Source organism: Parasteatoda tepidariorum, chromosome 1 (assembly GCF_043381705.1).
Source record: "Parasteatoda tepidariorum isolate YZ-2023 chromosome 1, CAS_Ptep_4.0, whole genome shotgun sequence".
NCBI classification, from domain to species: domain Eukaryota; kingdom Metazoa; phylum Arthropoda; class Arachnida; order Araneae; family Theridiidae; genus Parasteatoda; species Parasteatoda tepidariorum.
This window is the reverse complement of record NC_092204.1, coordinates 89534334-89549665: the sequence shown is the minus strand read 5'-3', so window position 1 is coordinate 89549665 and position 15332 is coordinate 89534334. Positions and strand designations below refer to the sequence as shown.

The 15332-nt window shown below is 29.4% G+C and overlaps 1 protein-coding gene across 5 annotated transcripts in view; it reads right to left on the bottom strand.

The window, feature by feature from the left end:
- The window catches only part of LOC107454647 (synaptogenesis protein syg-2), a 354446-nt gene that overhangs the window by 68023 nt on the left and 271091 nt on the right, over positions 1-15332 (bottom strand). For 4 of the 5 annotated variants that reach the window (XM_071183678.1, XM_016071898.4, XM_071183685.1 and 1 more), the window contains exon 2: positions 7304-7642. The exons of the other annotated variant lie outside the window; for it this stretch is intronic. In XM_071183678.1, the coding sequence (XP_071039779.1) occupies positions 7304-7604 (301 nt within the window). In that variant the 5' untranslated portion in view covers positions 7605-7642. The remainder of the gene's footprint in view (positions 1-7303; positions 7643-15332) is intronic. 5 annotated transcript variants of the gene reach the window in all.

Below are 15332 nucleotides of genomic sequence, written 5' to 3'. Positions count from 1 at the left end.
AGTCAATTTCGAAATACAGCTTTCTTTTATAAATAAATATTCTTTTATCTATTTTTTAATATTTGTTTTTATTTATCTTTCCACTTGAGCTCGGAGAAAATACTACCAGTTCTGTAGTATTTTGCTCATACCCAGACAGGAAATCTGAAGACGAAAAAAATATCTACCTTCTTATACGGCTCAATAAAGTATTATCGAAGTGGTATTATTTCCACGTTTCTATCTGACGGGAAGGAAAAGATTCGAAAGATTTCGAAGAAAAAGAAGAGAATGATCGTCAGGAAATTCATCCCAGTCCTTGAGATGCTCTCTGAACAAAGACCCTTGAATGGAAATAGGGTAATATAGAAATGATTACAACACTAATGATATTTCTCCTGAGGAAAAAAAAACAGTATTTGTCAGAACAAGTATTTTCTATAGTGAGTGATCTTCTTTACTATTACTGACCATTAAAGACAACAAAAAAATAGTAATAAATTGGATATAATGATCAACAGACCATTTTCTTTTCCGGACTTAAGGGTGTTGTCCTCTTGCCTTAAAAAACATAGGACATTCATATGGTGCAAAAAGCATGTAAAGTTACATGTCATGTTTGTGCAGTTGGATGAATTGATGATTTCCAAAATATTTCTAAATGTCATTCAGGAAGCTAAGCCTGAACTTGAAAAAAAATCGAATCCCCACTACCTCTGGAATATTCGTCCTTTAAAGGTGTTTTTGGAAGGCTCTGTTGTACACACGAAAATAAAATTTTATTATGCTATTTTCATAACTGCTGTGAATTTATAGCAGTTATTCGTGACTGTCTGGTCAAGTTTAGCCAATCTTTAGCCAGCGTAAAAATTTTGAAAAAAGGCGCAAAACGTCACTATGAAAAAAAAGTTACAGGTATGTAAAAATACGAAAAGCGTTAGAGGTATATTTTATTAACATTTAAAAAATTTCTCATATTGGGCTCATAAAAATGACCAAAATTTAAGATCAATTTATTGTCGTTGGAAAAATTGCGTCAAATTGGCGATTTTTAAGAAAAGTTAAATAACGTTTAAAATATTTAAGTTATTTATCTGTTCGAAAGCTCGAAAAATTCTTTGTGACAAAATGGTGCATATACTTTAAAATTATAGCTTTGCCACAAGTTTAAGGCACTTAAACTCTGGTTTTCTAACACCTTGGCGAAAGACCTTCAAAAAATACAATTAAAGTTGCGTTTTTTTTTTTTTTTTTTTTTGTACCTTATTTTTGTGAAATGCTTTATCTGACTAGCTAAGAGAGCTAAACGCTTGTATGGAGCGCTTTACTTGTTGACAATGCTTCATTGGAGTTCTTCACTGGCTGAGTAATAAAAATTTTTAACCGTTACCAACAGACTCATATCTTATAAATATGTTAGCCATTTTTCAGAGCCGGATTATACCTTTCGTAGGCCCTAGGCATAGCCGTTTTGGGCCCTCCCCTCCTTCCCCCACTCCTCCCCTCTTTTCAAAATATATGCTAAAATTTTCTTGCATGTTTTTTTAAACATTTTTATTAATACGGATTTTAATTTACCAATTTGTTTATCGAACTTTATCTGCAATACCGACATACTGCCGATATTGCAGTTGATATCGATAACACCATTATGATTAGTTCAATCGATAACTATGTAAACACTTCACGTCAACAATACAACAACAAACCAGCAAAGAAAACAGTGAAATTGATAGTGAGATTAATTACAAGAAATATTTATACTACAAATAGCTTCATAATTTTCATGATACTACTATGATAACTAAGTGAAGGAAATTAACATTGTCAAAAGTAAATCTTTTGAAATTATTTATAAATAAATTTGCAAGGTAGGTTAAATGTTTACTAATAGAAAAAATTTCGACAGCATAATACAAGATTTCGTTGAATCCAAAAATCGCAAAAAAGTAATATATTAGATCAGAAGATTCTGCAAAATAATTTATTACCGAAAAATATTATATTTTTATATGTATCTTCATAATTTTGTGCAAAATACACTTGTTGTTCTTAAAGCTAAATTATTTTTGTCAACAAATTTTTTTCTCCCAAGTTTTTCGTAGACCCCTGAATTTCCTAGGCCCTAGGCACGTGCCTATAGGTTAATCCGGCCCTGCCACTTTTAGATTACGTCTGAATGCGCTTAAATTTCAACCGGTTGGCACAACAGGATTTAAGCTTTTTTTCAGCGCCAAAAGTAAAATTTATAGTCATTAAAAATTCAGTTCAAACAAACTAAAGAGAAGAAAAAAAATATAATTAATTTTTTTGAAAACTACGTTTTTCAAATGGTAAAAAAGGAGACACAAAGTTAAATTTTTTACACCTGACGTGTAAAACGTGTGGTGTAATCATCCATAATATATTTTTATGTTCTCCAAAGTATCCTTCCATGTTTTTAATATTGATATATCTCATGTTTTTCGTTTTGTGTGTAATACAATAAAGAAAATACTCATTTTGTCCACTTGAAAAACATGTTTTTAAATTTTCGTAATTTCATAACTTTGACCCTTTGCGGGTCAGAAAATTTTAATCCAAAAATTGTGATCCTTTTATACATATCATCAATGAAATAAATTACTTTATCTTAAAATTTTTCAAAAAAAAAAACATTTTTGATTAAAAACTACTTTGTTTAAGAAATAATCACTTTTACACTTTTAGTTGTTAACGTTGTCAAAAATAAATACAGCAGTTTTTATCCCGCTTCCCTTGAAAGGGTTGTTTGAAATATCAGATCTAAATGTAATAATTTATAATTAAGGCATGTCAGGCAGTTATTTATATTTTTAATTGCACTTGGTGCCGACCGGCCTGTGCAGGGGACAGGGAACTGTCCTTGCATCAGAAAGGTCCTGGGTTCGAATCCCGGGTAAGGCATGGATGTTTCTTTCTCTCTCTGTGTGTTCAATGTACTTTCTTCCTTGTGTGTGAATGTGAACAGCCCTATAAACGGGTTGTGGTTGTGTGAATGGCTTGGCTGAAAACAAATTCCTGGCCATAAATGGCGCTACTGAAAAACAGGAACAATCGCACCCCCACTGCCTAAACAGGCATACGACAAAAAAAAAAATTGTACTTGGTCACAATTTAATGCTAATTTTTTTTCCTATTGAAATGTTATTTACTGATTTCTTATTTACAACTGTATATTAGTATTACTCCATTTTTCACAAGAATTCTAAGTATAAACGCGGACGTACTGAACATCTCATAAAAAAACAAAATCAAAATTTCAGAAACTGGTAATTCTCTAAGATAGCTGTTTAGTATATAACTAAAAAATAAAATGATTTCTAAGTTATAACGCTTCCGAGAAAATTAGAGGCACTCAAAAGAAGAATTGAGTTCAGATAGTGAATTCACGCCGGTTAATCAGCAAGTATTTAATCAAATGATCTCTGTGTGCGATAAAATCAAAAGAGCGCTTCAGTGTTAATGTTAAAAGCAGCAGCACAAAGGCAGCGCACTGAAATGGGGGGGGGGNTACTGAAATGGGGGGGGGGGGGAAGCTGACTTTAACGTTAATGAATCCACACGAAATTGCGAGTAAATTAAGAGGAAGGAAAAGCAGAGGCAAGAATTAAGGCTTTAAATGGACTAAGTTTACTATCTACAAAAGGTAAATAGCGCGTAACTATACACCTTAAACATGAAATGTCCTTATCACTAAACTAGCTTTTATAGCTTCATAAAATGCGATAGAAATATTGCTTTGGTTACTAAAATGCGGTTGTTAAGTTAGGTAATTTAGTCATTCTAGTAACTATAATTGACCATAATGCCACTTTAAGTGCATGTTGACGTAAATATAATTTTGTCGCCAATTTTTTTGCCTCTTCCCTTTTTCTCCTAAACCTATTAATACAGCACTGCTACCGATATTATTAAAATAAATATGAATACTTTACTTTCCAAGAAAGGAAAATATTAATTTGATTACAAAAAAAGCAGCAGTAAGATTTGATTAAAAAAGGCAGAGAAATATTCAAATACGTTGATTAAAGTCAACTAAGATTTGATTTTTAAAAAAAACAGCAGAAGTAATTTCACGTAGGATGATTAAATTCAAATGCAAATAAAACTTGCAGATTTAATTATACACATAATTATCACAAATCAAGTGTGTTAATCAACGATTCAATGAAACTAACAAATTAGTTAATCAACAAATCTAATTATTAGAGAGGGATAGTTTATTCTGACTGAAGTTAGATTTGTTAATCTAGCAATACCCAATCAGCAATTTTCTGTCTTATTTTATGTCTAATCAAGGCAAAACTTCGGATCAAAACGTAAGAATGCATTTCAGCCTACTAAACTGCGTAGTTAACTTGAATTAATCTGTTGAAACTTTATCAGCAGAAAGCACATTGCAAAGAAGTTTATTTTCTCGTAAGTGAAGAAATCAGTTTGAGAGATGTGTGAGGTCACATAGACGGTAGATCCGAAAATGAAAGAACAAAGGAAGAAAATTTTAAAAATCCCTTTATATTAATTTACATAAATATTATTATCGAATCTTTTAATTAAAATAATTAACAATTGTTTCAAACGAATATAGATTATATAAGCTCTTTATCTTCATTCTAGTCGTAATTCATGTCACATTGAAAAAAATAGTTATTATAAGCTTATGATCTGTTTTTAGAATTACCCATTAAGTGGAATCATTGGCACTAATAGGTAACTCAGATTGCATCTTTATATTTTCTTCGTTTATAATTGCAATTATTTTTGTCGCCAGTAATTCATCAAAATTCCTTCATCATACTATGCATTTAGGACTAAGGTTAGGTACGTTTTCCAGTATGAACAATTTATTACACAAAGGAAGGTTATCATCACTGTTTTAGAGCGTTATTGTACCGAATGCGGGGATGAGTGCCGGATAACAGTTGCAGTTGGCAACTAATTAAAGCCAATCCAATGCATCTATGTACTCATTTAACATCCCGCTGAACGTTGGTGCCACTGGCAATGTGTGTGTGGCATAGTCTCCGTCATCAATCGCATCCGGGAGGGAGATTAGGCCTTATCGATTATTTCCATGTTCCGGATTCTGGATTGTATTCCGAGTTCCGGGGCAAGAGAAGGCTTTTGGAAATGATCTCGGCCACTGTTTCTGGTGTGGATAGGGGGCTGCTATTAGCTTGTCGACATGGCAAAGGAAGTCTGATCAATGGACTTCATCCCGTGATGGATGATACAATTATATACTGCAGTACAGACTTCACACAGATATCGCTACAATCTAGACCGATATATCCCCGTTTTGATCACAAGGCAAACGTGATTAAAAACCCTCCTTAATACCATTTAATTAAACCATAGTTAACTACATTATATCATAACTGGAAATATTTATCAATGATACCATTTAAATTTCAACATTTGCATCATTCCATTACAATGTTCCATGGATTTTTTTTTACTTTATTATCATTGAAGGTATAAAGCTGATGCTTTTAGAATTTACGGTCATTAATGTTCAAGACCGTAGTCATGCAGCTTTGAACTTCACCCAGAAAACAAGTTAACTCAAGCATTGGTGAAAATTCACCCCACTGGAGGATCATTTTATAAGACTTAACCGTATTCGTATGACGAGAAGAATTAAATCGTGAAAATCTTTTATGATTAGCCTTGCGACAAGTGGATTCTTACCCATGATCTTAAACTAATGAGGATATTTTACTCTAGCAATGTGGTCAGTGCGAATTGAAAGCAATATGCGAATCAACCAACCATTTGTGGTAATCAGACCTAGTTCGGAGGGTAACCCTGAGCCATCGTGGCTCTATTTTATGTAGTGAAACTTAATAAGTAGATCACATCTGTATGAAGAAATCTGTCTAAGTTGATCAAAGTTCCAAGAAGACAAAACCAATTAAATTCGCCTTTTATAAGTTGACTTGCGAAAATGGATAATCAAATTGTTGTCCAAAGGTCAATTTATGCAGTTTTTACAGAATATAACAATATTTCAATGTGTAATGCGGTCTAAAACGCCCTACTGATACGTCTAGTATAAATACATAATTAAACATGATTATCTAAAGTAACCCCCATTTTCTTGAGTGTAGCTTGGTTACAAAGTGATCACGATCTCAAGTAAGTGTCCTTCTCATGCGTGTAGCACATTATCTAAATGATCATGATCTATACGAAACACCCTTCTCCTTTATGTAAAAATTGCATTTAAGTGATCATAGTCAAAAGTAAACGTCTTACTGTTATATGTAGTTCAGTATATGAGAAAACATGATCATCTAAATTAAACGACTTTATTTTGCACTTATTATAGCTAATCACATGACTATCTAAAGTAAATATCCTTCTCTGCATATAATATGGCATATAAGTTATAAGTTCTTTCTCTTACGTGTAGTACAGTAGTATATAAATGAACTCAGATGTGTACAGTAAACAGTCTTTTCCTAAGGGTAGTAAAGTAAATATGATTTCTCCTATGTGCTGCACTGTAGTAGATAAATAAACATGATGTATGACAGTGGTAAACCTTCTCTTACAGTGCATAAGTAGACACACATATTGTTACGAATTTATAATTTTGTGAAAAAATTTTTGTATTAAGGTTAAATATCTCAAACGAATCCTAAATAAACAGTTTAATTGGAAAATTTGCAAGAAAGTTGTATAATTTAGAGATAATTTAGAGATAACTCCTATTATATTTTATTTCTTAAGGAAGATTCGATTTGCCGACATTTTTGCTGACTTGGCGATACTTGAAGACAAAATGATAGGCATGGAAAGTTCGAGTTTCAAAGCCATTGGACTAATATCTACGAAATTGGATTAATATATACGAGAATTGCATAGAATCATGTCGAAAGTTCCGTGGTTTTGTCACCAAGACTTCATAAATAGGAGTGTGACTCGCAGAGGAGATTAGTATAGATTGTTAATCTATGACTGCAATAGTGTTCTGATTTCTATCTCTTGAACCATCTAAGGTTGTAAAGCCAGTGTACTACACTTCTATTTCAGCTGTTATTGAGTGTTAGAAATAGCTGTTTCTTCTGGAAGATTCTGCTAAAAAAAATTTGAAGTCTTGATGACTGTTATCATTCATCTTCAATCGAAACGAATCTCTATACTTGGTATAATACCTAAAGAAAACCTTCTCATTCATTTGGTCCAATTAACGGGATCTAAATTAAACGCTTTTTTCCTATGGGCAGTACATGATGAATGAGAATGGTAAACCAGCTTTTCTTACAACTAGGAGAGTGAGTGAATGAGTTCAACCTACCAACTACAGTGAGAATAACATCGAAGTTTCTCGTCCTTGCTTTTTTAAAATCGACTCTGCATCTATATTGTCCTTCGTCCTCTTCCATCAACGGCTTCAGACGAAGGGTTGAAGGTCGATGTGTTATACTCAGGTAAGCTCTACCATCTAAGAGATCGCTCGCCGCATGCCTAGCTTGGTCTAGGTGACCTCTTCGCGCGTCTAAACTGTAGAGGGGTGTCGTGGACTCATCCTTGTACCACAGGACTAGGGCTACTGAATCGTCAGGAGTTGGGGCAGTGATGTTACAAGGCAAATCCATCGCCGAACCAGATACTCCCACCAATGCAACTGGTGGCTCTGCCAAAATAAAAAAAAATATTAGTATTTATTTTTTGGAATGAAAAAAAATATCGTAAAAACTTAACCTATCGTTTTGAATTTAGAGTGGAAACTAATTTTTGTATTATCAAAATACGCAATAGAATTGCAATTGTATAAATTTTCGGTTATATTTTTTAGAGTTAATTTAATTCTATCAGTTTTCAAAAATAAATTCATCAGTTTTAATTTTAGTCATTCCCATTTGATTAATTATTTTCATATCTATCAATGCCGCAGGTAATCTAGTTTTATTTAATATTCTTTGAAATCTAATTTTTCAGAAGCATCATTTTTGATGTTCGGGAAATTCGATATTGAAATATTGTTTTTACTTGTAGGGACTACTTTTCTAATTTATTAACACGAACAAATATTTTATTCTAATAAATTTCAGCTAAATAAATTTTCCTTTCTATTCCAGTTTTAAAAATATAGTTTGAAAAATGCTGTTTCTCAAATTGCATTGCAAAAAAAAGGTTTTAAAGCCTTTCGTACAAATGAGATTTCAAAACTGTAGCAAATGGAAAGCAATTGCATAAGTAAATTAAAAAAAAAAGAATGCTAAAGTTGTTAATTAATTTAGGATGTATGAAAAAAAGAAATGTAAACAAAGAGATGTTAAATGTTGTAGAAATTAAAGATAAAAGGCAGAGACAGAGTGATTGGTGGGAGAGCCCAGTTTTATAAAGTAAGAGTTTTTAAAGAGTCAAGTAAAGTAGAATATATAAAGTTATGTAAAAGGTATAAAACTGCTGAAAAGGACAAGACAGACAGACACACAAACACACATAGAGCAGACACACAACACGGAAAGAAATATACCCTTCCAAAGTTATTTTCGACAAAACATTTTTGAAGAAATACTTTGTAAAAAGAATAATTCTTTTTTATTTTTGACACTGAAAAATAATTTTGTTACCAAATTAGTTTTAATTAAATATTTTTTAAGAGCACAAGTTAATTTTTGTTGCAACGCCTTGAACGTTATGCTATTTATTGAAATGGAATAAATAAAAAAAAGGATATTTCTTGTAAGCAAAATAGATTAGAAAAAAGTTACAAAAATATGCTTTTCAACAAAAGAGGCCAGCCAAACTTATTTTATTTTGGAAATATTTTAAAAAGGTTTAATATCAGCACCAAAGTTATTCAATGCATATTAATCCAAAATCATATTTTTTCAACCTTTTCCAGAAAGCACATTTATTATTTAATTTTCTTAAAAATAATTCGTTTCTCCTTTATTAATTCGAAATTACGCTTGATGCTGTTACTTATACAAAAATATTTTCTTTTGTGTGTCTTAATTATACAATGTCTTAATGTTTCTTTGAAATAAATAAATAAAATAAAATGTCCCATAAGGGATGTTTGAAATAAGTCTTATTTATATAATGTGTATATGAATGAAGAGCTAATATTTATAGCAATTTAATTAAGCACCAGTAAAGTGAGTAAAAAACACTGGAAAAAAACTTTATAAAATGCTTCGAACCCTAAATAAATATTATATTTAAAAAAAGGTAATGAAACAATGAATGTTTAGGTTTGTATAGGAATGTTTATCAATATTTTAATATTAATCCTGAAGATGTAGATGAAATTTAGTAAGAGTAATTTACATGTGAACAAAAAGAAAGAAGAAAAAAATACAATCCGTAACTTTTAACTGAAAAAATTGCTTTTAGCACGAAGTTTGAAATAATTTTGTGTGTGATTATTTATACCCTTTGGTGATTTCTATTTATATACTATAACATCAAATTTGAGCTGTATAAACTCTGCCTGAGCAATGGACAAAATTGTTCCACGCTGCTATGTTCCTCACTGCTTTTCCATTGAATATAACCTTGCAAATAAAGCGCCTCAAGGTTGCACGATTTACCCACTCTTCATACTTTTCTCCTCTCTGTTACCATAGTTTTATTTACTATAGTATGCTTCAGTTTTACTGAAACCACGACAACGAAGAGGGGGGAAATGTGAAGAGTGGAAAAATCGCGTAACCTTAAGACGCCTAGTCTAATCTCTATGTGTATAACGAGGGGGAGTTTTATATGCAGGAATGTCTTGATAGGTTACTAATTATTTATCAAAAAGGTAACACTTGATAGGTTCCTAATTATTTATCCAAAAGAATGCTATTTTATTTTAGATTAATTTGGCATCACTTGTATACGTTGGGTCAAACTCCATTACAGAGAGAAAGATTTGACACAGTTTAAAAATGTGTGAATTTTTTTTTACAAATCACAATTTAAATACTTTATAATTCATAGACGAATACTCCGTTTCATGATTCACAAAAATCGGGAAGAAAACTGTAGAATTTTGTCTACATAATGAAAAATCGTTTTATTGATAGTGGTATAAGAATCACAAGTTTACTCTACTCTTTCCCTTATGACAATTCATGTATATAAAAATGAATCACTCTTCCGAAAATAGAAATGTTATTCTACTCTATTTTACTTAAAAGCTTAACGTTAACCGTCTGACGTTCCATTAAGTGCGAATAACGTCCAGAATAGGAATGTTATTCTACGCTATTTTACTGTAAAACTTAGCGTTAACCGTCCGACGTTCCATTAAGTGCGAATAACGTCTAGAATAGAAATGTTATTCTTTTTTACTTTAAAACTTGACGTTCCATTAAGTGTGAATAACGCCCAGAATTTTACATTCATTATGAAAAATGGTTTCATTACAAGTGGGACAACGATCACCAATTTCCGTTTCTATTTCATTTATGATAATTAATTAATAAAAAAAGTTAAATATTAATTAATGTTAATATATTGGGAAGGATTTAACATTTATGTATCACAAAAAATAATAACAATTATACTGTTGTTTTCCACAATAACACTGTTACTCTACTTAATTTTACGTTAAACTTAGTATAAACCATCTGACGTTTTATTAAGTGTGGAAAACTTCTAGAATTTTTCATTCATCATGAAAAATAGTTTCATTAACAAGTGGGACAGCAAATCGCCAGTTTCTGATTGTGTTCCACTTATAATTCATACAAAAAAAAAAAGAAAAAAACTGTTAAATATTTCTGGAAGACAAAAATAACAGTTGTATTGTTGTTCTCCACAGCGCACAGTCACTCTAAGCAATTTTATGCTGAAACTTAATGTTAACCGCCTAACGTTTTATTAAGAGCGGAAAAACCTTAGAATTTTGTATTCATTATAAAAAAGGATTTCATTAGAGCAAGGACAAAAATCCCATGATTCTTTTCCTGTCTTACTCATGATAATTCATATTCTTGAAAAATAAAACTGATGAGTGATTATCCCGAAAGAAAACTGTTACTCTAAGCAGTTTTTCGTTAAATTTTACAGAATTTTAAACGTAACATTCCGTGTCTCTTACCTTTCTTTTACGTTTTATTCTGGAAACAAAAACAGAAAATGTCATTTAAAAGTGGACAATAAAATAATTATTGGTATAAAGAAATAATAATGCTGTAAATGAAAAAGAGAAACAATAGGTCGTAAATAGTTTATTAAATAAAAAAATAGATCTGAATAAACATTGTTAGGACTGGTTTTCGGCAACAGGATGTCATTAACAGTATTCCACTGGCTTGCTATAAAAAGCTTAATGAAATAGTTAAACGCAGTATTATTAGCATTTTTGAAGTTTTTTACATTTAAATTAATTCTTTTTGTGAATATGACAAGCAATTCAATGAAGAAAAAAATTTGGCCCTTCTAAATTATTTTTACGAGAAAGAAAACATAATTCTTCAACGATTAGAAGTCCTATGGTTCAATATAAAGTCGAACGAATTTTACACGCATTTTATAATCGAGTGAGAAATTTAGTGATATACCATTTTAAGTTCATACGTGTCATTTTTAATTAAAACTTTCTTTAGTGTTGCTTCTGGGTAAGTATTCTATAGGTATCTTGAATAACAACTATATGTAACAGCTTAATACAGGAAAAAAAACTTATTTTCTACATGGAAATCGTAGTGCTTTTCACCAAAAATTGCCCTTCATACAATTTCGAAATGTGGTTAATCATAATAATATAGTTCCAATCCAGGGTGCGTGTTTTTTTGATTTTTTAAAAAAAAGGAAAAAGAAAAATCGGATTTTTTTTTATCTAAATCGGATTTTTTTTTTTTGATTTTTACTCAAATACACTGTAAGAAATTTAATTTATGATTAAAAATACTTTATAAATGTTTAGTCAAAATTAAATTAACGTTAAAACTATATTACAACAATATTTTAAGAGCTCTAACATACTAAATTAATTTTTCGTTATAATACATAGCTTTGAATGCATGGCAACCATTTTGGAACAAATGCATGATTGAAATTTAAAGACTAGATGAAATAGAGAATTTAAAGAGTACTTCAGGGATCTGTTTAGGTTTTTCTGAGAGTCACCTATTTCATGAAAATTTAGACATAATTTGTGAAAATAAAAAATTTTATTAAAAAATCAACACAAAAATATTGTAAAAATATGAATATATCGTTTCTTACGAGACGCAAAAATAAAATTTTAAGAAAAAATATTTTGTGAAATTATTCTTCAGCTTTCCCTAAAGTTGAATTTATGAAGGTACCGCTAAACGCTAAATTTAACTATACTATTAAAGCAAAGTTTCAATTAGCAAACCATAATTTTAAGCTAAAATTGTGATTTCTTTTTTTTTCTCTTGATTTTTAAAATGACAAAATAAATGTAACAGATTGTGTTGATGAATGTAGTATTTCATCAAAAAATAAATAAATATTAAATCTATATGTTTTTATATTAAAATATTCATTTTTAATCCTACATCAATAAAATATAATGTAGCTTTTAATTCCATGATTTTTCAATCAAAAGGTAGAATTTTAATTAACATTACTTGCATTTTTTTCAAATAAAAATCATGTTTATTAATTACTTTCTACAGCTATGCAAGTCTATATTAAGACAGCATTAAATGTTTACGTTAATCTGTACTTTCAATTTCAAGAATCAATAGATTTTTAAAAATGTAATTTCAAATGTGTTGGAATTTAACACACATCAAGAAAGAATGTAATTTCGTTAACTAAAATTAATTAATGTAGAAATTTATTTAAAATAAATTTCAAAACTAAGAAAAGAAAATAATAAAAGTATTAATAATTGAAACACTGTTTCTTAACTTTTAAAATCAATATATATGTAAGAAAAAGCAGTTGATTTAAATCAATGATTGTTTTTAAAAAATCACTTGATTCAAATCATGATTTAAATCGTGATTTAAATCAACAAACCCTGTTCCAAACCCTTTAAATTATTTAAACCAAGCTATAAAATTAAAGATGCTCGATCCATAATAAAGAATGTAAAAAACATTTCATTGTTTACATTGTATAAAATGTCAATTTGGAGAGTAATGTTTGTCAAATAGCACGTTTAATTGAAAACAATTTTTATCAAAATTACGACATGTGGAACTTTTTTAATCATAATTGAGTGATGCAAATTAACAAATTTCTGAATTAAATAAATAGTCCCAAGAAACTGAAGCGGTACGAAAATTTCTTGATTAAAAACTTCAGTCGCTTCGAAAATATACACATTTGAAATAACAATCGACATGTTTCAACCGCTCAAAGCGGAAAATGAGCGCCTATTTTTGAGCGCTTGAAACATGTCGACTGTTATTTCTAATTTGTATATTTTTGAAGCGAATGAAGTTTTTAATCAAAAGATTTTTGCATCGTTTCCTTCAAAATCATATTATCTGATTCAGCAAACTATTTAATTGCTTTAAATCAAACAGTCAAAATTACAAAATTATACGTTTACTTATGAAAGTTTGTTTGAAAAAAATTTCATTTTTTATAAAGTATAAAATGAAAAGTTCTAAACTCAAATAAAAGAGTCATGTCGAAAAGCAACATTTAATTTAATAAAAATCTTTTATCATATTTTCGAAATTTGTAACATGTTTTTCATCACTTATTTAAAGATGAAATGATGACGCAAAGCATCTTATTTCTGAATTGTGTCCTTAAAAGTCCTATCATCTGATTTAGTAAGCCCTTTAATTGATTTATATCAAGAATTACGAACTAAAGCAGTACGATTAATTATGAAAATTTTGCTAGAAAATTTTTTTTTTCAATTTTTTTATTAAATGAAAAATGACAAAATTAGACAGTCAAAAAGGAGAGATGTATCAAAAAATAACATTTTATAAAAATGAAAAAAAGTCTTTTACCATAATTATGAAATTTGCAATCCTGTTTTTCATCACTATTGAAAGATGAATTAATGACGTAAAAACAACGTTCTACTATCATGTGCTTTTTTCTTCTCTTAATTTAATAAAATTACTTTAAAAGTTTGGAGATAAAAGTTATTTCTAAAACAAAGTATTACGAACTTGTAGAATAAAATGTTTATAGACTAACAAGTTATTTTGCAGACATAGAACGTCTGAAAGAAACTTTTTTTAAAAAAAAATTGGAGGAAGAAACACGATAAAGGCGGGTAGCGCTTAAGAAACGATCAATAGTGTCATAAAAAAAATCTAACAATTTGTTCGTAACAAGTACTTGATTGTTGCTTAATTGAATACTTACATTTTAATCTATACAAGAAACACTCAAGTGGAATAGTTAGAAAACTTTAATTACATTAAAAAACAGTAATTAGTAGATGTTGCTATATTCCAATAAAATATATTGTACGAAGATTTTTTCTTTTAAAAAATGCATCCGTTCTGACTATAAGTACGCATCAATATTTAGCAGCATCCTTGAAATTGTTTTTTTTGTTTGTTATTTTATAGCTTTATAAATAATTAAATACCAATAATTTTATTTCAATATTAAGTAGTAGACTTATGAAGTTTTCAGTTTCTTAAATAAGTATACTATATGTTTTCAAGGCACTTTTCAACGCAACAAAAACAAATTTACATAAAATATGACAAGGAAACAATGCGAAATAATGGTTGTATTTTTAATTTCTAATTAATTTTTAATTTATATCTTAATTTTTTATGTAATTACATACAAATATCTGAGTATTTTGGTGAAACAAAAAAATTTTTTAACTTTCTGAGTTCTGAAAATTCTGAAAATATTCACGTTTTTTTTATACGTTTTCTACCGTAGTGAAAAAAATTATACTAATGCGTGCAATGTATATCAATTTGTAACAAAATAAAATTTTTTTAGTTTTATGATGTAAAGAGTTAAACCATTTATGGGGACAATGGACGGTCAAAATGAGAAAAATCATTCAAAAATCCATCATTTGCTTTTTGAGACTATAAAAAAAAATAAAGTGTAATTTTTTTTTGTATTGGCAACAAATCGAGTATAAATTAAAGTTTTTCGAGCCGAGTCAAAAGATGACGAATATATTAAGGTCCATTCATCAATATGTAGTTCTCGTTGACAAAGTTGCTTTTTCTCGCAATGGAATTTTTCAATGTTCTCGCCACTTCAGTTCTTTGGGCTTCAGTTTTTTGTTTTATTGTTATTAAAATTCTTTTAGATAATTTTCGTTGTGTCTTGTTTAATTCTAAATAAATTTGATTAACTCAATATCTTAATTAAATTTTTTAAATAACTGAGCAAAATTAATTGAAGCGTGTTTTTTGAAAAAATTTCTGGTGATACCAAAAAAAATTATTGCGTAG